Below are 26011 nucleotides of genomic sequence, written 5' to 3'. Positions count from 1 at the left end.
ACCCCCATCCCGCATTTCTAACGAGACACTGAAAGTTGCAACGAAACCGCGAGTGTTCCCCATAAAATAATAATAAAGGTTAAGTACTAAACGGAACAAAATAAATTAAAATAAAATAAATAAAAAATAGCGATAGAACAGAAAATAAGAACGGAAAACAGGAATAGAAGGTACTAAATAATAGAATGTAATAAAAATGGTGGTAGAAAGGAAAATAATAATGGAAAATAAGAATAGAAGGTACTAAATAAAATAAGAAAAAATGATGATAGAAAATAAAATAATGGAAAATAAGAACAGAAGGTACTAAATAAAATACTATAATAAAAAATGGTGATAGAAAAGGTAATAAGAATGGGAAATGAGAATAGAAGATACTAAATAAAATAAAATAATAAAAAATGGTGATAGAAAAAAAATAACAGGAAATGAGAATAGGAGATAGTAAATAAAATAAAATAATATGACAAAAAATAGTGATGGAAAAGAAAATAAGAATGGAAAATAAAAATAGAAGTTAGTAAATAAAGTAAAATAATAAAAAACGGTGTTAAGAAAGAAAAGAATGGAAAATAAGAATAGAAGATGCTAAATAAAATAAAATAATCAAAAACGGTGATAGAAAAGAAAATAATAACGGGAAATGAGAACAGAAGATGCTAAATAAAATAATGTGATAAAAAATAGTGATAGGAAAGAAATTAAGAATGGAAAATAAGAATAGAGGGTGCTAAATAAAATAAAATAATAAAAAATGGTGATAAAGAAAAGAATGGAAAATAAGAATGGAAAATAAGAATGGAAAATAAGAAGATAAGAATAGAAAATGAAACAGAAAATAATTATCGAAAATGTAAGCAACAATGAAAAATGATAATCGCAAATAATCACCGAAAATCATAACGGGAAACATCGCAACCTGTAAACGCTGAAAATGGGTGAAATGAATAAAATCCATAAAAAACACCCCCCCCACACCCCCCCCCCGCGCGGCGCGACCCGCTGCTCCCGTCACCCCGCGGGGTATTTCGGGCGCGCAGGTGCCGCCGCCGCCGCCCCCCCTCCCCCGCTCCCCTCCCCCACCCCCCCGGTGCCCAGCCCCCCCGCGCAGCTGCCGGCGCCCAAAATACCCAGCGGTGGTCCCGAACCCCCCGGCGGGGGGGCGTGGCCGCCGGGTCCGACCCTCCCCCCCCCCCCCGGCACCTGGATGTCAGCGCACAATTAAATCTATCACCCTGCTCCTTTTAATTAGCGCTAAAAAAAAAATTAACTCTATTCTTGCTAATAATTAAGCGTTCCGGGGCTATAAACCGAATTCAGTCCCCGGCGCTCAAAATTACAGCCCATAATTAGCTCGTTCGAGCCACTAATTACGTGTATTAGGGCTAATAATTAAATGGCACCCCCTTCCCCCGTCCCCTCTTAATTAAGGTTAATCATGAAGCGCACGAGGGCGGGGGCTGGGTGCCCGGCGGGGATCCAGGCTCAGGGCACGGGGACGGTGCTGGGAGGGGGGAATGGTCACGGTCTGGGGCAAAAGCAGGTGCGGGTGGGGGGAAACGGGCAAGGCTGGGGGCCAGCGGGTGAGGTTTGGGGCAAATCGTCAAGGTTTGGGGCAAATGGGCAAGGCTGGGGGTCAGCGGGTGAGGTTTGGGGCAAATCGTCAAGGTTTTGGGCAAATGGGCAAGGCTGGGGGCAAATGGGCAAGGTTTGGGGCAAATCGTCAAGGTTTTGGGCAAACGGGCAAGGTTTGAGGGGAACAGCTGAGGTTTGGGGTAAATGGTCAAGGTTGAGGGAAAGAGTTGAGGTTTGGGGTAGATGGTCGAGATTTGGGGCAAATGGTTGAGATTTGGGGCAAATCATCAAGGTTTTGGGCAAATGGGCAAGTTTTGGGGCAAATGGTCGAGATTTGGTAGAAATGGTCGAGATTGGGGGCAAATGCTCAAGGTTTTGGGCAAATAGTCACAGTTTGGTGGAAATGGTCAAGATTTTTGGGCAGATGGTCAAGGTTTGGGGCAAACCATCAAGGTATGGGGCAAATGGTCAAGATTCGAGGGAAACTGGTGAGGTTTGGGGTAAATGGTCAAGATTTTGGGTAAATGGTTAAGGTTTTGGGCAAACGGTCAAAGTTTGGTGGACATGGTCAACGTTCGGGGCAAATGGTCAAGGTTTGGCTCAAACGGTTGAGATTTGGGGTAAATCATCAAGGTTTTGGGCAAGTTGGCAAGGTTACGGGCAAATGGTCAAGGTTCGGGGCAACTGGTGGAGCTGTGGGACCAGTGGCCAAGGGTTTGTTGGACTGGGTCAAGGTTGGGTGGAGAATGCCAAGCTTTGGGGCCAAACTAGATGTGGTCCAGAGGAAATGGCCAAGGTTTGGGGCCGGCGGTTGAGTTTTGGACGCAATGGCCAAGGGCTGGTGGAGACGGTCACGGCTCACGGGAAACAGTTGGCGTTTGGGGCCAGTGGCCGAGGTTTGGGGCAACGGTTGAGGTCGGTGGCCATGGCCAAGGTTTGGTGGATCAGGCCCAGCTTTGCGGCCAGCGGTCGAGGTTGGGGCCAAGAGGCGGCGCCTTGGCCCGAGGGTCGGGGCCGGGTGCAGGAGGTTGGGGCAGGTTCGGGGACGCAGCGTAGGGGGGTCGGGGCTCCGCGCCGCCGTCACGGCCCCAACCACCATAAGCACTTTTGGCGCAGCAGTAGGTGGCCGTGTCGCCGTCCCTGAGGCTGCTCATCTGCAGCGTGACCGTGCTCTGGCCGCTGTCCCTGGAGATGGTGAAGCGCCCCTTGACCGACGGCGCGTACCTGATGGTGCCACCATCCTTGTTGATACTCGCGACGTACTCGAGCCCCTTCCCAGGCGCCTGCCGCACCCAGAACATTCCGTGGCTGCTGAAGGTGACACCTGAGCCCTCACCAGGGTCTGGGCTTGGTGGAATGTTCTGGGTGAGGGCCTACAGCTCGTCTGCAAGGGCTCCGGCTTCGCCTTCGGCAGCGTCGGCATGAACTGGGTGCAGCAGGCGCCCGGGAAGGGGCTCGAGTTCGTCGCGAGTATTTACAGCGATGGTGGCTACACCGAGTACGCGCCGTCGGTCAAGGGGCGCTTCACCATCTCCAGGGACAACGGCCAGAGCACGGTCACGCTGCAGATGAGCAGCCTCAGGGACGACGACACGGCCACCTACTACTGCGCCAAAGATGCTGATGCTGCTGGTGGTTGGGGCACGTTGGTTCCAAAGGAACGAGTTTTGGGGCAAAAACCCGGACCCTTGGGCGAAGCCTGGAGCTGTGGGACACAACCAGTTGGGACCTGGGGCAGAGGTGGAGGTTGGGCGCAACGAGTCACCGTCTGGGGCCAGAGCGAGTGAGGTTTGGGGCAGGAATGGGTGAGGCTGGATGGGGACGTGTGAGACGTGGTGCGCGTGGTCACGTTTGGGGTAAACTGCTGAGGTTTGGGGCTGGTGGTCAATGGTTGGTGGAAATGGTCAAGGTTTGGTGGAGAGGGTCAAGGTTTGGGTCAGAATCAGATGAGCTTGGGTGGAAATGGTCAAGTTTCACGGCAAATGGTTGAGTTTTGGGACCAACGGTCAATGTTTGGTGGACGTGGTCAGGGTTTGGTGGAGAAGGCCAAGCTTTGGGGCACAACCAGATGCGGTTGGGTGGAAATGGTCAAGGTTCGGGACAAGTGGTTGAGTTTTTGAACCAAAGACGAAGGTTTGGTTGGACATGACCAAGGTTTGGTGGAGAAGGTCAATTTTTGGGGCCAACGGTTGAGGTTGGGGCAAGGACCTGGGGGTACCAAACTGGGGGGCCCGGGCTGGGGTCCGGCGGGACGATACCATCAGCATCATCGTCAGCGCCTCTGGCGCAGTAGTAGGTGGCCGTGTCGTCGTCCCAGAGGCTGCTCATCTGCAGCGTGACCGTGCTCTGGCCGTTGTCCCTGGAGATGGTGAAGCGCCCCTTGACCGACGGCGCGTACCAGGTGCTGCCACCACTGCTAATACTGGCGACCCACTCGAGCCCCTTCCCGGGCGCCTGCCGCACCCATCCCATGTCGACGCTGCCGAAGTCGAAGCCGGAGCCCTTGCAGACGAGGCGCAGGGACCCCCCGGGGGTCTGGAGACCCCCCCCGGACTCCACCAGCTGCACGGCCGCCCGCAGCCCTGGGGAAGGAAGAAGGGCAGGGTTGAGTCTCCCGCTCCCGGCGTGGCGCCCGCCCCTCCCCCACCCCCACCACCCCCGTCTCCGCGCCCGGGGAGCGGGTCAGGGCGTCCTACCTGGGAGGGCGGCCAGGAGGAGGAGGAGGGTGGTGGGACGGCGGTGGTGACGCGGCGTGTGCAGACATGGAGCCCGGACCCTGCTCAGGCCTCCAGCGTCACCGTCGGCAGCGACGGAATGTTCTGGGTGCGGCAGGCGCCCGGGAAGGGGCTCGAGTTCGTCGCGAGTATTTACAGCGATGGTGGCTACACCAACTACGCGCCGTCGGTCAAGGGGCGCTTCACCATCTCCAGGGACAGCGGCCAGAGCACGGTCACGCTGCAGATGAGCAGCCTCAGGGACGACGACACGGCCACCTACTGCTGCGCCAAACGTGATGGTCGTTGCCCCAACTCCGGCGCCGAGCCCCGACCGTTGGCCCCAAACCATCAGTCGCTTTGGCCCCAAACGAAAGGGGTGGTGGTGGAAGCACTCAAGTCTTCTCCTTCTTGGTCGTCTTCTCCTTCTTCTTGGTCTTCTTCTCCTTCTTCTTCTTCTTCTCCTTCTCCTTCTTCTTCTTCCTCCTCTTCTTCTCCTGCTCCTTCTCCTCCTTCTCCTGCTCCTTCTCCTTCTTCTCCTTCTCCCTCCTCTTCCTCTCCGCCACCCCCATCCCGCATTTCTAACGAGACACTGAAAGTTACAACGAAACCGCGAGTGTTCCCCATAAAATAATAATAAAGGTTAAGTACTAAACGGAACAAAATAAATTAAAATAAAATAAATAAAAAATAGCGATAGAACAGAAAATAAGAACGGAAAACAGGAATAGAAGGTACTAAATAATAGAATGTAATAAAAATGGTGGTAGAAAGGAAAATAATAATGGAAAATAAGAATAGAAGGTACTAAATAAAATAAGAAAAAATGATGATAGAAAATAAAATAATGGAAAATAAGAACAGAAGGTACTAAATAAAATACTATAATAAAAAATGGTGATAGAAAAGGTAATAAGAATGGGAAATGAGAATAGAAGATACTAAATAAAATAAAACAATAAAAAACGGTGATAGAAAAAAAATAACAGGAAATGAGAATAGGAGATAGTAAATAAAATAAAATAATATGACAAAAAATAGTGATGGAAAAGAAAATAAGAATGGAAATAAAAATAGAAGTTAGTAAATAAAGTAAAATAATAAAAAACGGTGTTAAGAAAGAAAAGAATGGAAAATAAGAATAGAAGATGCTAAATAAAATAAAATAATCAAAAACGGTGATAGAAAAGAAAATAATAACGGGACATGAGACTAGAAGATGCTAAATAAAATAATGTGATAAAAAATAGTGATAGGAAAGAAATTAAGAATGGAAAATAAGAATAGAGGGTGCTAAATAAAATAAAATAATAAAAAATAGTGATAAAGAAAAGAATGGAAAATAAGAATGGAAAATAAGAATGGAAAATAAGAAGATAAGAATAGAAAATGAAACAGAAAATAATTATCGAAAATGTAAGCAACAATGAAAAATGACAATCGCAAATAATCACCGAAAATCATAACGGGAAACATCGCAACCTGTAAACGCTGAAAATGGGTGAAATGAATAAAATCCATAAAAAACACCCCCCCCACACCCCCCCCCCGCGCGGCGCGACCCGCTGCTCCCGTCACCCCGCGGGGTATTTCGGGCGCGCAGGTGCCGCCGCCGCCGCCCCCCCTCCCCCGCTCCCCTCCCCCACCCCCCCGGTGCCCAGCCCCCCCGCGCAGCTGCCGGCACCCAAAATACCCAGCGGTGGTCCCGAACCCCCCGGCGGGGGGGCGTGGCCGCCGGGTCCGACCCACCCCCCCCCCCCCGGCACCTGGATGTCAGCGCACAATTAAATCTATCACCCTGCTCCTTTTAATTAGCGCTAAAAAAAATATTAACTCTATTCTTGCTAATAATTAAGCGTTCCGGGGCTATAAACCGAATTCAGTCCCCGGCGCTCAAAATTACAGCCCATAATTAGCTCGTTCGAGCCACTAATTACGTGTATTAGGGCTAATAATTAAATGGCACCCCCTTCCCCCGTCCCCTCTTAATTAAGGTTAATCATGAAGCGCACGAGGGCGGGGGCTGGGTGCCCGGCGGGGATCCAGGCTCAGGGCACGGGGACGGTGCTGGGAGGGGGGAATGGTCACGGTCTGGGGCAAAAGCAGGTGCGGGTGGGGGGAAACGGGCAAGGCTGGGGGCCAGCGGGTGAGGTTTGGGGCAAATCGTCAAGGTTTTGGGCAAATGGGCAAGGCTGGGGGCAAATGGGCGAGGTTTGGGGCAAATCGTCAAGGTTTTGGGCAAACGGGCAAGGTTTGAGGGGAACAGCTGAGGTTTGGGGTAAATGGTCAAGGTTTTGGGGCAGACGGTCGAGATTTGGGGCGAATGGTCAATGTTTTGGGCGTACGGTCAAGGTTTGGGGCAAATGGTCGAGATGTAGAGCAAATGGTCAAGGTTTGGGGCAAATCATCAAGGTTTTGGGCAAAAGGGCAAGTTATGGGCAAACGGTCGAGATTTGGGGCAAATGGTCAAGGTTGAGGGAAAGAGCTGAGGTTTGGGGTAGATGGTCGAGATTTGGGGCAAATGGTTGAGATTTGGGGCAAATCATCAAGGTTTTGGGCAAATGGGCAAGTTTTGGGGCAAATGGTCGAGATTGGGGGCAAATGCTCAAGGTTTTGGGCAAATAGTCACAGTTTGGTGGAAATGGTCAAGATTTTTGGGCAGATGGTCAAGGTTTGGGGCAAACCATCAAGGTATGGGGCAAATGGTCAAGATTTGAGGGAAACTGGTGAGGTTTGGGGTAAATGGTCAAGATTTTGGGTAAATGGTTAAGGTTTTGGGCAAACGGTCAAAGTTTGGTGGACATGGTCAACGTTCGGGGCAAATGGTCAAGGTTTGGCTCAAACGGTTGAGATTTGGGGTAAATCATCAAGGTTTTGGGCAAATTGGCAAGGTTACGGGCAAATGGTCAAGGTTCGGGGCAACTGGTGGAGCTGTGGGACCAGTGGCCAAGGTTTTGTTGGACTGGGTCAAGGTTGGGTGGAGAATGCCAAGCGTTGGGGCCAAACTAGATGTGGTCCAGAGGAAATGGCCGAGGTTTGGGGCCGGCGGTTGAGGCTTGGACGCAATGGCCAAGGACTGGTGGAGACGGTCACGGCTCACGGGAAACAGTTGGCGTTTGGGGCCAGTGGCCGAGGTTTGGGGCAACGGTTGAGGTCGGTGGCCATGGCCAAGGTTTGGTGGATCAGGCCCAGCTTTGCGGCCAGCGGTCGAGGTTGGGGCCAAGAGGCGGCGCCTTGGCCCGAGGGTCGGGGCCGGGTGCAGGAGGTTGGGGCAGGTTCGGGGACGCAGCGTAGGGGGGTCGGGGCTCCGCGCCGCCGTCACGGCCACCACCACCATAAGCATCTTTGGCGCAGCAGTAGGTGGCCGTGTCGTCGTCCCTGAGGCTGCTCATCTGCAGCGTGACCGTGCTCTGGCCGCTGTCCCTGGAGATGGTGAAGCGCCCCTTGACCGACGGCGCATACTCGGTGTAGCCACCATCATTGTTGATACTCGCGACGAACTCGAGCCCCTTCCCGGGCGCCTGCCGCACCCAGAACATTCCGTGGCTGCTGAAGGTGACACCTGAGCCCTCACCAGGGTCTGGGCTTGGTGGAATGTTCTGGGTGAGGGCCTGCAGCTCGTCTGCAAGGGCTCCGGCTTCGCCTTCGACAGCGTCGCCATGGGATGGGTGCGGCAGGCGCCCGGGAAGGGGCTCGAGCTTGTCGCGAGTATTAGCAATGGTGGTGGCACCAGGTACGCGCCGTCGGTCAAGGGGCGCTTCACCATCTCCAGGGACAGCGGCCAGAGCACGGTCACGCTGCAGATGAGCAGCCTCAGGGACGACGACACGGCCACCTACTGCTGCGCCAAAGATGCTCGTGGTGGCGCTGGCCGTGACGGCGGCGCGGAGCCCCGACCCCCCTACGCTGCGTCCCCGAACCTGCCCCAACCTCCTGCACCCGGCCCCGACCCTCGGGCCAAGGCGCCGCCTCTTGGCCCCAACCTCGACCGCTGGCCGCAAAGCTGGGCCTGATCCACCAAACCTTGGCCATGGCCACCGACCTCAACCGTTGCCCCAAACCTCGGCCACTGGCCCCAAACGCCAACTGTTTCCCGTGAGCCGTGACCGTCTCCACCAGCCCTTGGCCATTGCGTCCAAACCTCAACCGCCGGCCCCAAACCTCGGCCATTTCCTCTGGACCACATCTAGTTTGGCCCCAAAGCTTGGCATTCTCCACCCAACCTTGACCCAGTCCAACAAAACCTTGGCCACTGGTCCCACAGCTCAACCAGTTGCCCCGAACCTTGACCATTTCCACCAAACCTCGACTGCTGGCCCAAAACCTTGGCCATGGCCACCGACCTCAACCGTTGCCCCAAACCTCGACCACTGGCCCCCAACCTCGGCCACTGGCCTCGGACCTCCACCGTTTTCCAGGACCCTTGACCATTCCCGCCAAACCTCATCCGGTTTTGCCCAAGCCTTGACCGTTTCCACCAGGCCTCGACCCTTTACCGCTAACCTCAACCGTCATCGTGCCAATTCCCGACCGTTTGCCGCAAGCTCCCACCGGTTCTGCCCCAAACTTCATCCACTTGCCCCAAACCTCGTCCATTTGCCCCAAATATCAAGGGTTTTGCACCAGATCTCACCCGGTTTCACTCCCAGGCCACCCTAAATTATGGCTAATAATTAGGCCTGTTGGGGCTGATTAATTTAGGGTGGCAATCCCCAACAGGCCTAATTATTAGCCCTCGTTTAGGGTGGCTGGGGGGGTGGGTGTTTGTGAAATTAATTATCAGCCCCAACAGGCCTAATTATTAGCCCTCATTTAGGGTGGCTGGGGGTGAATTTAATTACAGGCACTAACAGGCCTAATTATTAGCCATAATTTAGGGTGGCCTGGAAGTGAATTTAATTACAGGCGCTAACAGGCCTAATTATTAGCCATAATTTATGGGGACTGGGGTGTGTGTCTGTGTGAAATTAATTACAATCCCAACAGGCCTAATTATTAGCCCTCATTTAGGGTGGCCTGGGAGTGAATTTAATTACAAGCCCCAACAGGCCTAATTATTCGCCCTCATTTAGGATGGCTGGGGGTGAATTTAATTACCAGCCCCAACAGGCCTAATTATTAGCCATAATTTAGGGTGGCCTGGAAGTGAATTTAATTACAGGCACTAACAGGACTAATTATTAGCCATAATTTATGGTGACTGGGGTGTGTGTCTGTGTGAAATTAATTACAATCCCAACAGGCCTAATTATTAGCCCTCATTTAGGGTGGCTGGGGGTGAATTTAATTACAATCCCCAACAGGCCTAATTATTAGCCCTCATTTAGGGTGGCTGGGGGTGAATTTAATTACATATCCCTAATAGGCCTAATTATTAGCCCTCATTTAGGGTGGCTGGGGGTGAATTTAATTACCAGCCCCAACAGGCCTAATTATTAGCCCTAATATACTTAATCATTAACGCTCATGGGCCTGATTATTTGCCATAAAGCTGGAGGCATGGGAAATAAATGTAATTATTGGTGCTAACACCCTTAGTTATTAACACTCATGGGCCTGATTATTACCTGCAGTGCTGGCGGGATGGAGAATAAATCTAATTATGAGCCCAAAGGACTTAATTATCAGCCCTCATTTAGGCAGGACGGCAGGTGAATGGAGCTGTGAGGCCTCAGAGAGTGAATTATCAGCCCCAACGGGCCGAATTAACTGCTTGTGTCCCACGTCCCCAGGCTTCGCCCAAGGCTCCGGGTGTTTGCCCCAAAACTCGTTGATTTGCGGCCAACGTGCCCCAGCCACCAGCAGCACCATCACGTTTGGCGCAGCAGTAGGTGGCCGTGTCGCCGTCCCTGAGGCTGCTCATCTGCAGCGTGACCGTGCTCTGGCCGCTGTCCCTGGAGATGGTGAAGCGCCCCTTGACCGACGGCGCGTACCTGGTGCCACCATCATTCCAAATACTCGCGACGAACTCGAGCCCCTTCCCGGGCACCTGCCGCACCCAGTTCATGCCGACGCTGCCGAAGGCGAAGCCGGAGCCCTTGCAGACGAGCTGCAGGCCCTCACCCAGAACATTCCACCAAGCCCAGACCCCGGTGAGGGCTCAGGTGTCACCTTCAGCAGCCACGGAATGTTCTGGGTGCGGCAGGCGCCCGGGAAGGGGCTCGAGTTCGTCGCGAGGATTAGTAGCAGTGGTGGCAGCACCGAGTACGCGCCGTCGGTCAAGGGGCGCTTCACCATCTCCAGGGACAACGGCCAGAGCACGGTCACGCTGCAGATGAGCAGCCTCAGGGACGACGACACGGCCACCTACTGCTGCGCCAAAGATGCTCGTGGTGGCGCTGGCCGTGACGGCGGCGCGGAGCCCCGACCCCCCTACGCTGCGTCCCCGAACCTGCCCCAACCTCCTGCACCCGGCCCCGACCCTCGGGCCAAGGCGCCGCCTCTTGGCCCCAACCTCGACCGCTGGCCGCAAAGCTGGGCCTGATCCACCAATCCTTGGCCATGGCCACCGACCTCAACCGTTGCCCCAAACCTCGGCCACTGGCCCCAAACGCCAACTGTTTCCCGTGAGCCGTGACCGTCTCCACCAGTCCTTGGCCATTGCGTCCAAGCCTCAACCGCCGGCCCCAAACCTCGGCCATTTCCTCTGGACCACATCTAGTTTGGCCCCAAAGCTTGGCATTCTCCACCCAACCTTGACCCAGTCCAACAAAACCTTGGCCACTGGTCCCACAGCTCCACCAGTTGCCCCGAACCTTGACCATTTGCCCGTAACCTTGCCAACTTGCCCAAAACCTTGATGATTTACCCCAAATCTCAACCGTTTGAGCCAAACCTTGACCATTTGCCCCGAACGTTGACCATGTCCACCAAACTTTGACCGTTTGCCCAAAACCTTAACCATTTACCCAAAATCTTGACCATTTACCCCAAACCTCACCAGTTTCCCTCAAATCTTGACCATTTGCCCCATACCTTGATGGTTTGCCCCAAACCTTGACCATCTGCCCAAAAATCTTGACCATTTCCACCAAACTGTGACTATTTGCCCAAAACCTTGAGCATTTGCCCCCAATCTCGACCATTTCCACCAAATCTCGACCATTTGCCCCAAAACTTGCCCATTTGCCCAAAACCTTGATGATTTGCCCCAAATCTCAACCATTTGCCCCAAATCTCGACCATCTACCCCAAACCTCAACTCTTTCCCTCAACCTTGACCATTTGCCCCAAATCTCGACCGTTTGCCCATAACTTGCCCTTTTGCCCAAAACCTTGATGATTTGCCCCAAACCTTGACCATTTGCTCTACATCTCGACCATTTGCCCCAAACCTTGACCGTATGCCCAAAACATTGACCATTCGCCCCAAATCTCGACCGTCTGCCCCAAAACCTTGACCATTTACCCCAAACCTCAGCTGTTCCCCTCAAACCTTGCCCGTTTGCCCAAAACCTTGACGATTTGCCCCAAACCTCGCCCATTTGCCCCCAGCCTTGCCCATTTGCCCAAAACCTTGACGATTTGCCCCAAACCTTGCCCATTTGCCCCCAGCCTTGCCCATTTGCCCCAAACCTTGACGATTTGCCCCAAACCTCACCCGCTGGCCCCCAGCCTTGCCCGTTTCCCCCCACCCGCACCTGCTTTTGCCCCAGACCGTGACCATTCCCCCCTCCCAGCACCGTCCCCGTGCCCTGAGCCTGGATCCCCGCCGGGCACCCAGCCCCCGCCCTCGTGCGCTTCATGATTAACCTTAATTAAGAGGGGACGGGGGAAGGGGGTGCCATTTAATTATTAGCCCTAATACACGTAATTAGTGGCTCGAACGAGCTAATTATGGGCTGTAATTTTGAGCGCCCGGGACTGAATTCGGTTTATAGCCCCGGAACGCTTAATTATTAGCAAGAATAGAGTTAATTTTTTTTTTAGCGCTAATTAAAAGGAGCAGGGTGATAGATTTAATTGTGCGCTGACATCCAGGTGCCGGGGGGGGGGGGGGGGAGGGTCGGACCCGGCGGCCCACGCCCCCCCGCCGGGGGGTTCGGGACCACCCCTGGGTATTTTGGGCGCCGGCAGCTGCGCGGGGGGGCTGGGCACCGGGGGGGTGGGGGAGGGGCGCGGGGGAGGGGGGGGCGGCGGCGGCGGCACCTGCGCGCCCGAAATACCCCGCGGGGTGACGGGAGCAGCGGGTCGCGCCGCGCGGGGGGGGGTGTGGGGGGGGTGTTTTTTATGGATTTTATCATTTCACCCATTTTCAGCGTTTACAGGTTGCGATGTTTCCCGTTATGATTTTCGGTGATTATTTGCGATTATCATTTTTCATTGTTGCTTACATTTTCGATAATTATTTTCTGTTTCATTTTCTATTCTTATCTTCTTATTTTCCATTCTATTTTCCATTCTATTTTCCATTCTTTTCTTTATCACCATTTTTTATTATTTTATTTTATTTAGCACCCTCTATTCTTATTTTCCATTCTTAATTTCTTTCCTATCACTATTTTTATCACATTATTTTATTTAGCATCTTCTGTTCTCATTTCCCGTTATTATTTTCTTTTCTATCACCGTTTTTGATTATTTATTTTATTTTATTTAGCATCCTCTATTCTTATTTTCCATTCTTTTCTTTCTTAACACCGTTTTTTTATTATTTTACTTTATTTACTAACTTCTATTTTTATTTTCCATTCTTATTTTCTTTTCCATCACTATTTTTGTCATATTATTTTATTTTATTTACTATCTCCTATTCTCATTCCTGTTATTTTTTTTCTATCACCGTTTTTATTATTTATTTTATTTAGTATCTTCTATTCTCATTTCCCATTCTTATTACCTTTTCTATCACCATTTTTTATTATAGTATTTATTTAGTACCTTCTATTCTTATTTTCCATTATTTTATTTTCTATCATCATTTTTTCTTATTTTATTAGTACCTTCTATTCTTATTTTCCATTATTATTTCCTTTCTACCACCATTTTTATTACATTCTATTATTTAGTACCTTCTATTCCTGTTTTTCCGTTCTTATTTTCTGTTCTATCGCTATTTTTTATTTATTTTATTTTAATTTATTTTGTTCCGTTTAGTACTTAACCTTTATTATTATTTTATGGGGAACACTCGCGGTTTCGTTGCAACTTTCAGTGTCTCGTTAGAAATGCGGGATGGGGTGGCGGAGAGGAAGAGGAGGGAGAAGGAGAAGGAGGAGAAGGAGCAGGAGAAGGAGGAGAAGGAGCAGGAGAAGAGAGGAGGAAGAAGAAGAAGAAGAAGAAGAAGAAGAAGAAGAAGAAGAAGAGAAGAGGAGAAGAAGACCAAGAAGAAGAAGAAGAAGACGAAGAAGGAGAAGACTTGAGTTGCTTCCACCACCACCCTTTCGTTTGGGGCCAAAAGCGACTGTTGTTTGGGGCAACGGTCGGGGCCTCGGCGCGGAGGTTGGGGCAACGACCATCACGTTGGCGCAGTAGTAGGTGGCCGTGTCGCCGTCCCTGAGGCTGCTCATCTGCAGCGTGACCGTGCTCTGGCCGCTGTCCCTGGAGATGGTGAAGCGCCCCTTGACCGACGGCGCGTACTCGATGCTGCCACCACCGCTGTTGATACCCGCGACGAACTCGAGCCCCTTCCCGGGCGCCTGCCGCACCCAGAACATTCCGTCGCTGCCGATGGTGACGCTGGAGGCCTGAGCAGGGTCCGGGCTCCATGTCTGCACACGCCGCGTCACCACCGCCGTCCCACCACCCTCCTCCTCCTCCTGGCCGCCCTCCCAGGTAGGACGCCCTGACCCGCTCCCCGGGCGCGGAGACGGGGGTGGTGGGGGTGGGGGAGGGGCGGGCGCCACGCCGGGAGCGGGAGACTCAACCCTGCCCTTCTTCCTTCCCCAGGGCTGCGGGCGGCCGTGCAGCTGGTGGAGTCCGGGGGGGGTCTCCAGAACCCCGGGGGGTCCCTGCGCCTCGTCTGCAAGGGCTCCGGCTTCGACTTCGGCAGCTTCAGCATGGAGTGGGTGCGGCAGGCGCCCGGGAAGGGGCTCGAGTGGGTCGCGGGTATGAGCAGCAGTGGTCGCCACACCTACTACGCGCCGTCGGTCAAGGGGCGCTTCACCATCTCCAGGGACAACGGCCAGAGCACGGTCACGCTGCAGATGAGCAGCCTCAGGGACGGCGACACGGCCACCTACTGCTGCGCCAAAGAAGGTGGTGCTGGTGGTGGCTGGGGCACGTTGGTCGCACAGAAACGAGTTTTGGGGCAAAAAACCCGGACCCTTGGGCGAAGCCTGGAGCTGTGGGACACAACCAGTTGGGACCTGGGGCAGAGGTGGAGGCTGGGCGCAACGAGTCACCGTCTGGGGCCAGAGCGAGTGAGGTTTGGGGCAGGAATGGGTGAGGCTGGATGGGGACGTGTGAGACGTGGTGCGCGTGGTCACGTTTGGGGTAAACTGCTGAGGTTTGGGGCTGGTGGTCAGTGGTTGGTGGAAATGGTCAAGGCTTGGTGGAGAAGGTCAAGGTTTGGGTCAAAATCAGATGAGCTTGGGTGGAAATGGTCAAGTTTCACGGCAAATGGTTGAGTTTTGGGACCAACGGTCAATGTTTGGTGGACGTGGTCAGGGTTTGGTGGAGAAGGCCAAGCTTTGGGGCACAACCAGGTGCGGTTGGGTGGAAATGGTCAAGGTTCGGGACAACTGGTTGAGTTTTTGAACCAAAGACGAAGGTTTGGTTGGACATGACCAAGGTTTGGTGGAGAAGGTCAATTTTTGGGGCCAACGGTTGAGGTTGGGCCAAGGACCTGGGGGTACCAAACTGGGGGGCCCGGGCTGGGGTCCGGCGGGACGATACCATCAGCATCATCGTCAGCGCCTCTGGCGCAGTAGTAGGTGGCCGTGTCGCCGTCCCTGAGGCTGCTCATCTGCAGCGTGACCGTGCTCTGGCCGTTGTCCCTGGAGATGGTGAAGCGCCCCTTGACCGACGGCGCGTAGTTGGTGCCGCCACCATTGCTAATACTCGCGACGAACTCGAGCCCCTTCCCGGGCGCCTGCCGCACCCAGTTCATGCCGACGCTGCCGAAGGCGAAGCCGGAGCCCTTGCAGACGAGCTGCAGGCCCTCACCCAGAACATTCCACCAAGCCCAGACCCCGGTGAGGGCTCAGGTGTCACCTTCAGCAGCCACGGAATGTTCTGGGTGCGGCAGGCGCCCGGGAAGGGGCTCGAGTTCGTCGCAGTTATCAACAGCGATGGTGGCAGCACCTGGTACGCGCCGTCGGTCAAGGGGCGCTTCACCATCTCCAGGGACAGCGGCCAGAGCACGGTCACGCTGCAGATGAGCAGCCTCAGGGACGACGACACGGCCACCTACTACTGCGCCAAAAGTGCTTATGGTGGTGGTGGCCGTGACGGCGGCGCGGAGCCCCGACCCCCCTACGCTGCGTCCCCGAACCTGCCCCAACCTCCTGCACCCGGCCCCGACCCTCGGGCCAAGGCGCCGCCTCTTGGCCCCAACCTCGACCGCTGGCCGCAAAGCTGGGCCTGATCCACCAAACCTTGGCCATGGCCACCGACCTCAACCGTTGCCCCAAACCTCGGCCACTGGCCTCGGACCTCCACCGTTTTCCAGGACCCTTGACCATTCCCGCCAAACCTCATCCGGTTTTGCCCAAGCCTTGACCGTTTCCACCAGGCCTCGACCCTTTACCGCTAACCTCAACCGTCATCGTGCCAATTCCCGACCGTTTGCCGCAAGCTCCCACCGGTTCTGCCCCAAACTTCATCCACTTGCCCCAAACCTCGTCCATTTGCCCCAAATATCAAGGGTTTTGCACCAGATCTCACCCGGTTTCACTCCCAGGCCACCCTAAACGAGGGCTAATAATTAGGCCTGTTGGGGCTGATTAATTTAGGGTGGCAATCCCCAACAGGCCTAATTATTAGCCCTCGTTTAGGGTGGCTGGGGGGGTGGGTGTTTGTGAAATTAATTATCAGCCCCAACAGGCCTAATTATTAGCCCTCATTTAGGGAGGCCTGGGGGTGAATTTAATTACAGGCACTAACAGGCCTAATTATTAGCCATAATTTATGGTGGCCTGGAAGTGAATTTAATTACAGGCGCTAACAGGGCTAATTATTAGCCATAATTTATGGTGACTGGGGGTGTGCGTCTGTGTGAAATTAATTACAATCCCAACAGGCCTAATTATTAGCCCTCATTTAGGGTGGCTGGTGGTGATTTTAATTACAATCCCCAACAGGCCTAATTATTCGCCCTCATTTAGGGTGGCTGGGGTGTGTGTGTGAAATTAATTACATATCCCTAACAGGCCTAATTATTAGCCCTCATTTAGGGTGGCTGGGGGTGAATTTAATTACCAGCCCCAACAGGCCTAATTATTAGCCATAATTTATGGTGGCCTGGGGGTGAATTTAATTACAGGCGCTAACAGGCCTAATTATTAGCCATAATTTATGGTGACTGGGGGTGTGCGTCTGTGTGAAATTAATTACAATCCCAACAGGCCTAATTATTAGCCCTCATTTAGCGTGGCTGGGGGTGTGTGAAATTAAGTATCAGCCCCAACAGGCCTAATTATTAGCCCTCATTTAGGGTGGCCTGGGAGTGAATTTAATTACATATCCCTAACAGGCCTAATTATTAGCCCTCATTTAGGGTGGCTGGCGGGGTGGGTGTTTGTGAAATTAATTACAATCCCTAACAGGCCTAAATATTAGCGCTCATTTAAGGAGGCCTGGGGGTGAATTTAATTACAAGCCCCAACAGGCCTAATTATTAGCCCTCATTTAGGGTGGCCTGGGAGTGAATTTAATTACATAACCCTAACAGGCCTAATTATTAGCCCTCGTTTAGGGTGGCTGGGGGGGTGGGTGTTTGTGAAATTAATTATCAGCCCCAACAGGCCTAATTATTAGCCCTCATTTAGGGTGGCCTGGGGGTGAATTTAATTACAAGTCCCAACAGGCCTAATTATTAGCCCTCATTTAGGGTGGCCTGGGAGTGAATTTAATTACATAACCCTAACAGGCCTAATTATTAGCCCTCGTTTAGGGTGGCTGGGGGGGTGGGTGTTTGTGAAATTAATTATCAGCCCCAACAGGCCTAATTATTAGCCCTCATTTAGGGTGGCCTGGGGGTGAATTTAATTACAAGTCCCAACAGGCCTAATTATTAGCCCTCATTTAGGGTGGCTGGGTGTGTGTGTGTGTGTGTGTGAAATTAATTATCAGCCCCAACAGGCCTAATTATTAGCCCTCATTTAGGGTGGCTGGGGGTGAATTTAATTACCAGCCCCAACAGGCCTAATTATTAGTACTCATTTAGGGTGGCCTAGGGGGTGAATTTAATTACAAGTCCCAACAGGCCTAATTATTAGCCCTCATTTAGGGTGGCTGGGGGGGTGGGTGTTTGTGAAATTAATTATCAGACCCAACAGGCCTAATTATTAGCCCTCGTTTAGGGTGGCTGGGGGGGTGGGTGTTTGTGAAATTAATTATCAGCCCCAACAGGCCTAATTATTAGCCCTCATTTAGGGTGGCCTGGGAGTGAATTTAATTACAAGCCCCAACAGGCCTAATTATTCGCCCTCATTTAGCATGGCTGGGGGTGTGTGAAATTAATTATCAGCCCCATCAGGCCTAATTATTAGCCCTCATTTAGGGTGGCCTGGGAGTGAATTTAATTACATATCCCAAACAGGCCTAATTATTAGCCCTCATTTAGGGTGCCTAGGGATGAATTTAATTACAATCCCTAACAGGCCTAATTATTAGCCCTCATTTAGGGCTGCCTGGGAGTGAATTTAATTACATATCCCTAACAGGCCTAATTATTAGCCCTCATTTAGGGTGGCTGGGGGGGTGGGTGTTTGTGAAATTAATTACAAGTCCCAACAGGCCTAATTATTAGCCCTCATTTAGGGTGGCTGGGGGTGAATTTAATTACCAGCCCCAACAGGCCTAATTATTAGCCCTCATTTAGGGTGGCTGGGGGTATGTGAAATTAATTATGAGCCCCAACAGGCCTAATTATTAGCCCTCGTTTAGGGTGGCTGGGGGGTGGGTGTTTGTGAAATTAATTATCAGCCCCAACAGGCCTAATTATTAGCCCTAATATACTTAAGCGTTAACGCTCATGGGCCTGATTATTTGCCATAAAGCTGGAGGCATGGGAAATAAATGTAATTATTGGTGCTAACACCCTTAGTTATTAACACTCATGGGCCTGATTATTACCTGCAGTGCTGGAGGGATGGAGAATAAATCTAATTATGAGCCCAAAGGACTTAATTATCAGCCCTCATTTAGGCAGGACGGCAGGTGAATGGAGCTGTGAGGCCTCAGAGAGTGAATTATCAGCCCCAACGGGCCGAATTAACTGCTTGTGTCCCACGTCCCCAGGCTTCGCCCAAGGCTCCGGGTGTTTGCCCCAAAACTCGTTGATTTGCGGCCAACGTGCCCCAGCCACCACCAGCACCACCTTCTTTGGCGCAGCAGTAGGTGGCCGTGTCGCCGTCCCTGAGGCTGCTCATCTGCAGCGTGACCGTGCTCTGGCCGCTGTCCCTGGAGACGGTGAAGCGCCCCTTGACCGACGGCGCGTAGCCGCTCCAACCACCACTGTCGGTGATACTCGCGACGTACTCGAGCCCCTTCCCGGACGCCTGCCGCACCCAGAACATTCCGTGGCTGCTGAAGGTGACACCTGAGCCCTCACCGGGGTCTGGGCTTGGTGGAATGTTCTGGGTGAGGGCCTGCAGCTCGTCTGCAAGGGCTCCGGCTTCGCCTTCGGCAGCGTCGGCATGAACTGGGTGCGGCAGGCGCCCGGGAAGGGGCTCGAGTACGTCGCAGGTATCAACAGCGGTGGTGGCACCTACTACGCGCCGTCGGTCAAGGGGCGCTTCACCATCTCCAGGGACAACGGCCAGAGCACGGTCACGCTGCAGATGAGCAGCCTCAGGGACGACGACACGGCCACCTACTACTGCGCCAAAGAAGGTGGTGCTGGTGGTGGTTGGGGCACGTTGGTTCCAAAGGAACGAGTTTTGGGGCAAAAACCCGGACCCTTGGGCGAAGCCTGGAGGTGTGGGACCCAACCGGTTGGGACCTGGGGCAGAGGTGGAGGCTGGGCGCAACGAGTCACCGTCTGGGGCCAGAGCGAGTGAGGTTTGGGGCAGGAATGGGTGAGGCTGGATGGGGACGTGTGAGACGTGGTGCGCGTGGTCACGTTTGGGGTAAACTGCTGAGGTTTGGGGCTGGTGGTCAGTGGTTGGTGGAAATGGTCAAGGCTTGGTGGAGAAGGTCAAGGTTTGGGTCAAAATCAGATGAGCTTGGGTGGAAATGGTCAAGTTTCACGGCAAATGGTTGAGTTTTGGGACCAACGGTCAATGTTTGGTGGACGTGGTCAGGGTTTGGTGGAGAAGGCCAAGCTTTGGGGCACAACCAGGTGCGGTTGGGTGGAAATGGTCAAGGTTCGGGACAACTGGTTGAGTTTTTGGACCAAAGTTGAAGGGTTGGTGGACATGACCAAGGTTTGGTGGATCAGGCCAAGCTTTGGGGCCCACGGTTGAGGTTGGGCCAAGGACCTGGGGGTACCAAACTGGGGGGCCCGGGCTGGGGTCCGGCGGGACGATACCATCAGCATCATCGTCAGCGCCTCTGGCGCAGTAGTAGGTGGCCGTGTCGTCGTCCCTGAGGCTGCTCATCTGCAGCGTGACCGTGCTCTGGCCGTTGTCCCTGGAGATGGTGAAGCGCCCCTTGACCGACGGCGCGTAGATGGTGCCGCCACCATTGCTAATACTCGCGACGAACTCGAGCCCCTTCCCGGGCGCCTGCCGCACCCATCCCATGGTGACGCTGCCGAAGTCGAAGCCGGAGCCCTTGCAGACGAGGCGCAGGGACCCCCCGGGGGTCTGGAGACCCCCCCCGGACTCCACCAGCTGCACGGCCGCCCGCAGCCCTGGGGAAGGAAGAAGGGCAGGGTTGAGTCTCCCGCTCCCGGCGTGGCGCCCGCCCCTCCCCCACCCCCACCACCCCCGTCTCCGCGCCCGGGGAGCGGGTCAGACCTCCACCAAACTTTGGCCACATGCCCCAAACCTTGGCCATTGTCCCCAAACCTTGGCCATTGGGCCCGCAACTCAACTAGTTGCCCCAAAGCTTCACCTTCTCCACCAGCCTTGACCATTTCCACCAACCGTTGACCACCAGCCCCAAACCTCAGCAGTTTACCCCAAACGTGACCACGCGCACCACGTCTCACACGTCCCCATCCAGCCTCACCCATTCCTGCCCCAAACCTCACTCGCTCTGGCCCCAGACGGTGACTCGTTGCGCCCAGCCTCCACCTCTGCCCCAGGTCCCAACTGGTTGTGTCCCACGTCCCCAGGCTTCGCCCAAGGGTCCGCGTTTTTGCCCCAAAACTCGTTTATTTGTGGCCAACGTGCCCCAGCCACCACCAGCACCACCTTCTTTGGCGCAGTAGTAGGTGGCCGTGTCGTCGTCCCTGAGGCTGCTCATCTGCAGCGTGACCGTGCTCTGGCCGCTGTCCCTGGAGATGGTGAAGCGCCCCTTGACCGACGGCGCGTACTCGGTGTAGCCACCATCGCTGCTAATCCTCGCGACGAACTCGAGCCCCTTCCCGGGCGCCTGCCGCACCCATCCCATGCCGACGCTGCCGAAGGCGAAGCCGGAGCCCTTGCAGACGAGCTGCAGGCCCTCACCCAGAACATTCCACCAAGCCCAGACCCCGGTGAGGGCTCAGGTGTCACCTTCAGCAGCCACGGAATGTTCTGGGTGCGGCAGGCGCCCGGGAAGGGGCTCGAGTTCGTCGCGGATATTAGTAGCAGTGGTGGCAGCACCAGGTACGCGCCGTCGGTCAAGGGGCGCTTCACCATCTCCAGGGACAGCGGCCAGAGCACGGTCACGCTGCAGATGAGCAGCCTCAGGGACGACGACACGGCCACCTACTACTGCGCCAAAAGTGCTCGTGGTGGCGGTGGCCGTGACGGCGGCGCGGAGCCCCGACCCCCCTACGCTGCGTCCCCGAACCTGCCCCAACCTCCTGCACCCGGCCCCGACCCTCGGGCCAAGGCGCCGCCTCTTGGCCCCAACCTCGACCGCTGGCCGCAAAGCTGGGCCTGATCCACCAAACCTTGGCCATGGCCACCGACCTCAACCGTTGCCCCAAACCTCGGCCACTGGCCCCAAACGCCAACTGTTTCCCGTGAGCCGTGACCGTCTCCACCAGTCCTTGGCCATTGCGTCCAAGCCTCAACCGCCGGCCCCAAACCTTGGCCATTTCCTCTGGACCACATCTAGTTTGGCCCCAAAGCTTGGCATTCTCCACCCAACCTTGACCCAGTCCAACAAAACCTTGGCCACTGGTCCCACAGCTCCACCAGTTGCCCCGAACCTTGACCATTTGCCCGTAACCTTGCCAATTTGCCCAAAACCGTGATGATTTACCCCAAATCTCAACCGTTTGAGCCAAACCTTGACCATTTGCCCCGAACGTTGACCATGTCCACCAAACTTTGACCGTTTGCCCAAAACCTTAACCATTTACCCAAAATCTTGACCATTTACCCCAAACCTCACCAGTTTCCCTCAAATCTTGACCATTTGCCCCATACCTTGATGGTTTGCCCCAACCTTGACCATCTGCCCAAAAATCTTGACCATTTCCACCAAACTGTGACTATTTGCCCAAAACCTTGAGCATTTGCCCCCAATCTCGACCATTTCCACCAAATCTCGACCATTTGCCCCAAAACTTGCCCATTTGCCCAAAACCTTGATGATTTGCCCCAAATCTCAACCATTTGCCCCAAATCTCGACCATCTACCCCAAACCTCAACTCTTTCCCTCAACCTTGACCATTTGCCCCAAATCATCGACGTTTGCCCATAACTTGCCCTTTTGCCCAAAACCTTGATGATTTGCCCCAAACCTTGACCATTTGCTCTACATCTCGACCATTTGCCCCAAACCTTGACCGTATGCCCAAAACATTGACCATTTGCCCCAAATCTCGACCGTCTGCCCCAAAACCTTGACCATTTACCCCAAACCTCAGCTGTTCCCCTCAAACCTTGCCCGTTTGCCCAAAACCTTGACGATTTGCCCCAAACCTCGCCCATTTGCCCCCAGCCTTGCCCATTTGCCCAAACCTTGACGATTTGCCCCAAACCTCACCCGCTGGCCCCCAGCCTTGCCCATTTCCCCCACCCGCACCTGCTTTTGCCCCAGACCGTGACCATTCCCCCCTCCCAGCACCGTCCCCGTGCCCTGAGCCTGGATCCCCGCCGGGCACCCAGCCCCCGCCCTCGTGCGCTTCATGATTAACCTTAATTAAGAGGGGACGGGGGAAGGGGGTGCCATTTAATTATTAGCCCTAATACACGTAATTAGTGGCTCGAACGAGCTAATTATGGGCTGTAATTTTGAGCGCCGGGGACTGAATTCGGTTTATAGCCCGGAACGCTTAATTATTAGCAAGAATAGAGTTAATTTTTTTTTTTAGCGCTAATTAAAAGGAGCAGGGTGATAGATTTAATTGTGCGCTGACATCCAGGTGCCGGGGGGGGGGGGAGGGTCGGACCCGGCGGCCACGCCCCCCCGCCGGGGGGTTCGGGAACCCCGCTGGTATTTTGGGCGCCGGCAGCTGCGCGGGGGGGCTGGGCACCGGGGGGGTGGGGAGGGGAGCGGGGGAGGGGGGGCGGCGGCGGCGGCACCTGCGCGCCCGAAATACCCCGCGGCGTGACGGGAGCAGCGGGTCGCGCCGCGCGGGGGGGGGTGTGGGGGGGTGTTTTTTATGGATTTTATTCAATTCACCCATTTTCAGCGTTTACAGGTTGCGATGTTTCCCGTTATGATTTTCGGTGATTATTTGCGATTATCATTTTTCATTGTTGCTTACATTTTCGATAATTATTTCTGTTTCATTTTCTATTCTTATCTTCTTATTTTCCATTCTTATTTTCCATTCTTATTTTCCATTCTTTTCTTTATCACCATTTTTTATTATTTTATTTTATTTAGCACCCTCTATTCTTATTTTCCATTCTTAATTTCTTTCCTATCACTATTTTTTATCACATTATTTTATTTAGCATCTTCTAGTCTCATTTCCCGTTATTATTTTATTTTCTATCACCGTTTTTGATTATTTTATTTTATTTAGCATCTTCTATTCTTATTTTCCATTCTTTTTCTTTCTAACACCGTTTTTTATTATTTTACTTTATTTACTAACTTCTATTTTATTTTCCATTCTTATTTTCTTTTCTATCACTATTTTTTGTCATATTACTTTATTTTTATTTACTATCTCCTATTCTCATTTCCTGTTATTTTTTTCTATCACCGTTTTTTATTATTTTATTTTATTTAGTATCTTCTATTCTCATTTCCCATTCTTATTACCTTTTCTATCACCATTTTTTATTATAGTATTTTATTTAGTACCTTCTGTTCTTATTTTCCATTATTTTATTTTTCTATCATCATTTTTTCTTATTTATTTAGTACCTTCTATTCTAGTTTCCATTATTATTTTCCTTTCTACCAGCATTTTTATTACATTCTATTATTTAGTACCTTCTATTCCTGTTTTCCGTTCTTATTTTCTGTTCTATCGCTATTTTTTATTTATTTTATTTTAATTTATTTTGTTCCGTTTAGTACTTAACCTTTATTATTATTTTATGGGGAACACTCGCGGTTTCGTTGCAACTTTCAGTGTCTCGTTAGAAATGCGGGATGGGGGTGGCGGAGAGGAAGAGGAGGGAGAAGGAGAAGAAGGAGAAGGAGCAGGAGAAGGAGGAGAAGGAGCAGGAGAAGAGAGGAGGAAGAAGAAGAAGAAGAAGAAGAAGAAGAAGAAGAAGAAGAAGAAGGAGAAGAAGACCAAGAAGAAGAAGAAGACGACCAAGAAGGAGAAGACTTGAGTGCTTCCACCACCACCCCTTTCGTTTGGGGCCAAAGCGACTGATGGTTTGGGGCCAACGGTCGGGGCTCGGCGCCGGAGTTGGGGCAACGACCATCACGTTTGGCGCAGCAGTAGGTGGCCGTGTCGCCGTCCCTGAGGCTGCTCATCTGCAGCGTGACCGTGCTCTGGCCGCTGTCCCTGGAGATGGTGAAGCGCCCCTTGACCGACGGCGCGTACTCGGTGTAGCCACCATCATTGTTGATAACCGCGACGAGCTCGAGCCCCTTCCCGGGTGCCTGCCGCACCCAGAACATTCCGGAGCTGCGGACGGTGACTCTGGAGGCCTCAGCAGGGTCTGGGCTTGGTGGAATGTTCTGGGTGAGGGTCTACAGCTGGTGGAGTCCGGGGGGGGTCTCCAGACCCCCGGGGGGTCCCTGCGCCTCGTCTGCAAGGGCTCCGGCTTCGACTTCGGCAGCTTCGACATGGAGTGGGTGCGGCAGGCGCCCGGGAAGGGGCGAGTGTCGCGGGTATTAGCAGCAGTGGTCGCACACCTAACGCGCCGTCGGTCAAGGGGCGCTTCACCATCTCCAGGGACAACGGCCAGAGCACGGTCACGCTGCAGATGAGCAGCCTCTGGGACGACGACACGGCCACCTACTACTGCGCCAGAGGGCTGACGATGATGTGATGGTATCGTCCCGCCGGACCCCAGCCGGGCCCCCAGTTTGGTACCCCAGGTCCTTGGCCCAACCTCAACCGTGGGCCCCAAAGCTTGGCCTGATCCACCAAACCTTGGTCATGTCCACCAACCCTTCAACTTTGGTCCAAAAACTCAACCAGTTGTCCCGAACCTTGACCATTTCCACCCAACCGCATCTGGTTGTGCCCCAAAGCTTGGCCTTCTCCACCAAACCCTGACCACGTCCACCAAACATTGACCGTTGGTCCCAAAACTCAACCATTTGCCGTGAAACTTGACCATTTCCACCCAAGCTCATCTGATTTGACCCAAACCTTGACCTTCTCCACCAAGCCTTGACCATTTCCACCAACCATGACCACCAGCCCCAAACCTCAGCAGTTACCCCAAACGTGACCACGCGCACCACGTCTCACACGTCCCCATCCAGCCTCACCCATTCCTGCCCCAAACCTCACTCGCTCTGGCCCCAGACGGTGACTCGTTGCGCCCAGCCTCCACCTCTGCCCCAGGTCCCAACTGGTTGTGTCCCACACCTCCAGGCTTCGCCCAAGGGTCCGGGTTTTTGCCCCAAAACTCGTTCCTTTGGAACCAACGTGCCCCACACCACCAGCACCACCTTCTTTGGCGCAGTAGTAGGTGGCCGTGTCGTCCCTGAGGCTGTCATCTGCAGCGTGACCGTGCTCTGGCCGTTGTCCCTGGAGATGGTGAAGCGCCCCTTGACCGACGGCGCGTACTGGTGCCACCACCAAATACTCGACGTACTCGAGCCCTCCCGGGCGCCTGCCGCACCATCCCTGCGACGCTGCCGAAGGCGAAGCCGGAGCCCTTGCAGACGAGCTGCAGCCCTCACCAGAACATTCCACCAAGCCCAGACCCGGTGAGGGCTCAGGTGTCACCTTCAGCAGCCACGGAATGTTCTGGGGCGGCAGGCGCCCGGGAAGGGGCTCGAGTCGTCGCAGTATCACAAGTGGTGGCTACCAGGCTACGCGCCGTCGGTCAAGGGGCGCTTCACCATCTCCAGGGACAGCGGCCAGAGCACGGTCACGCTGCAGATGAGCAGCTCAGGGACGCGACACGGCCACTACTGCTGCGCC

General features: G+C 53.4%; 6 gene segments (V, D, J or C); 3 read left to right on the top strand and 3 right to left on the bottom strand.

Moving 5' to 3' along the window:
* Positions 1–2030: 2030 nt before the first annotated feature.
* Positions 2031–3362, top strand: LOC119142166. The segment is given in 2 exon segments: positions 2031–2075; positions 2946–3362. Coding segments are annotated over 2 exon segments (462 nt in total).
* A 3952-nt stretch (positions 3363–7314) lies between these two features.
* Positions 7315–8302, top strand: LOC119142165. The segment is given in 2 exon segments: positions 7315–7377; positions 7898–8302. Coding segments are annotated over 2 exon segments (468 nt in total).
* A 1673-nt stretch (positions 8303–9975) lies between these two features.
* Positions 9976–10930, bottom strand: LOC119142164. The segment is given in 2 exon segments: positions 9976–10347; positions 10868–10930. Coding segments are annotated over 2 exon segments (435 nt in total).
* A 4025-nt stretch (positions 10931–14955) lies between these two features.
* On the bottom strand, positions 14956–15408 carry LOC119142163 (the record flags this gene model as incomplete). The annotated part of the segment is given in 2 exon segments: positions 14956–14990; positions 15141–15408. Coding segments are annotated over 2 exon segments (303 nt in total), but the record flags the coding sequence as incomplete, so codon positions are not given.
* A 5177-nt stretch (positions 15409–20585) lies between these two features.
* Positions 20586–21585, bottom strand: LOC119142162. The segment is given in 2 exon segments: positions 20586–21002; positions 21523–21585. Coding segments are annotated over 2 exon segments (480 nt in total).
* Positions 21586–24276: 2691 nt separating this feature from the next.
* Positions 24277–24902, top strand: LOC119142171. The segment is given in 1 exon segment: positions 24277–24902. A coding segment is annotated over 1 exon segment (626 nt).
* The last annotated feature ends 1109 nt before the right edge of the window (positions 24903–26011 follow it).

This window comes from Falco rusticolus, unplaced genomic scaffold (genome assembly GCF_015220075.1).
Source record: "Falco rusticolus isolate bFalRus1 unplaced genomic scaffold, bFalRus1.pri scaffold_76_arrow_ctg1, whole genome shotgun sequence".
In the NCBI taxonomy this organism is placed as follows: domain Eukaryota; kingdom Metazoa; phylum Chordata; class Aves; order Falconiformes; family Falconidae; genus Falco; species Falco rusticolus.
The sequence above is the reverse complement of the archived record's forward strand: the minus strand, read 5'-3'. Positions and strand labels throughout refer to the sequence as shown.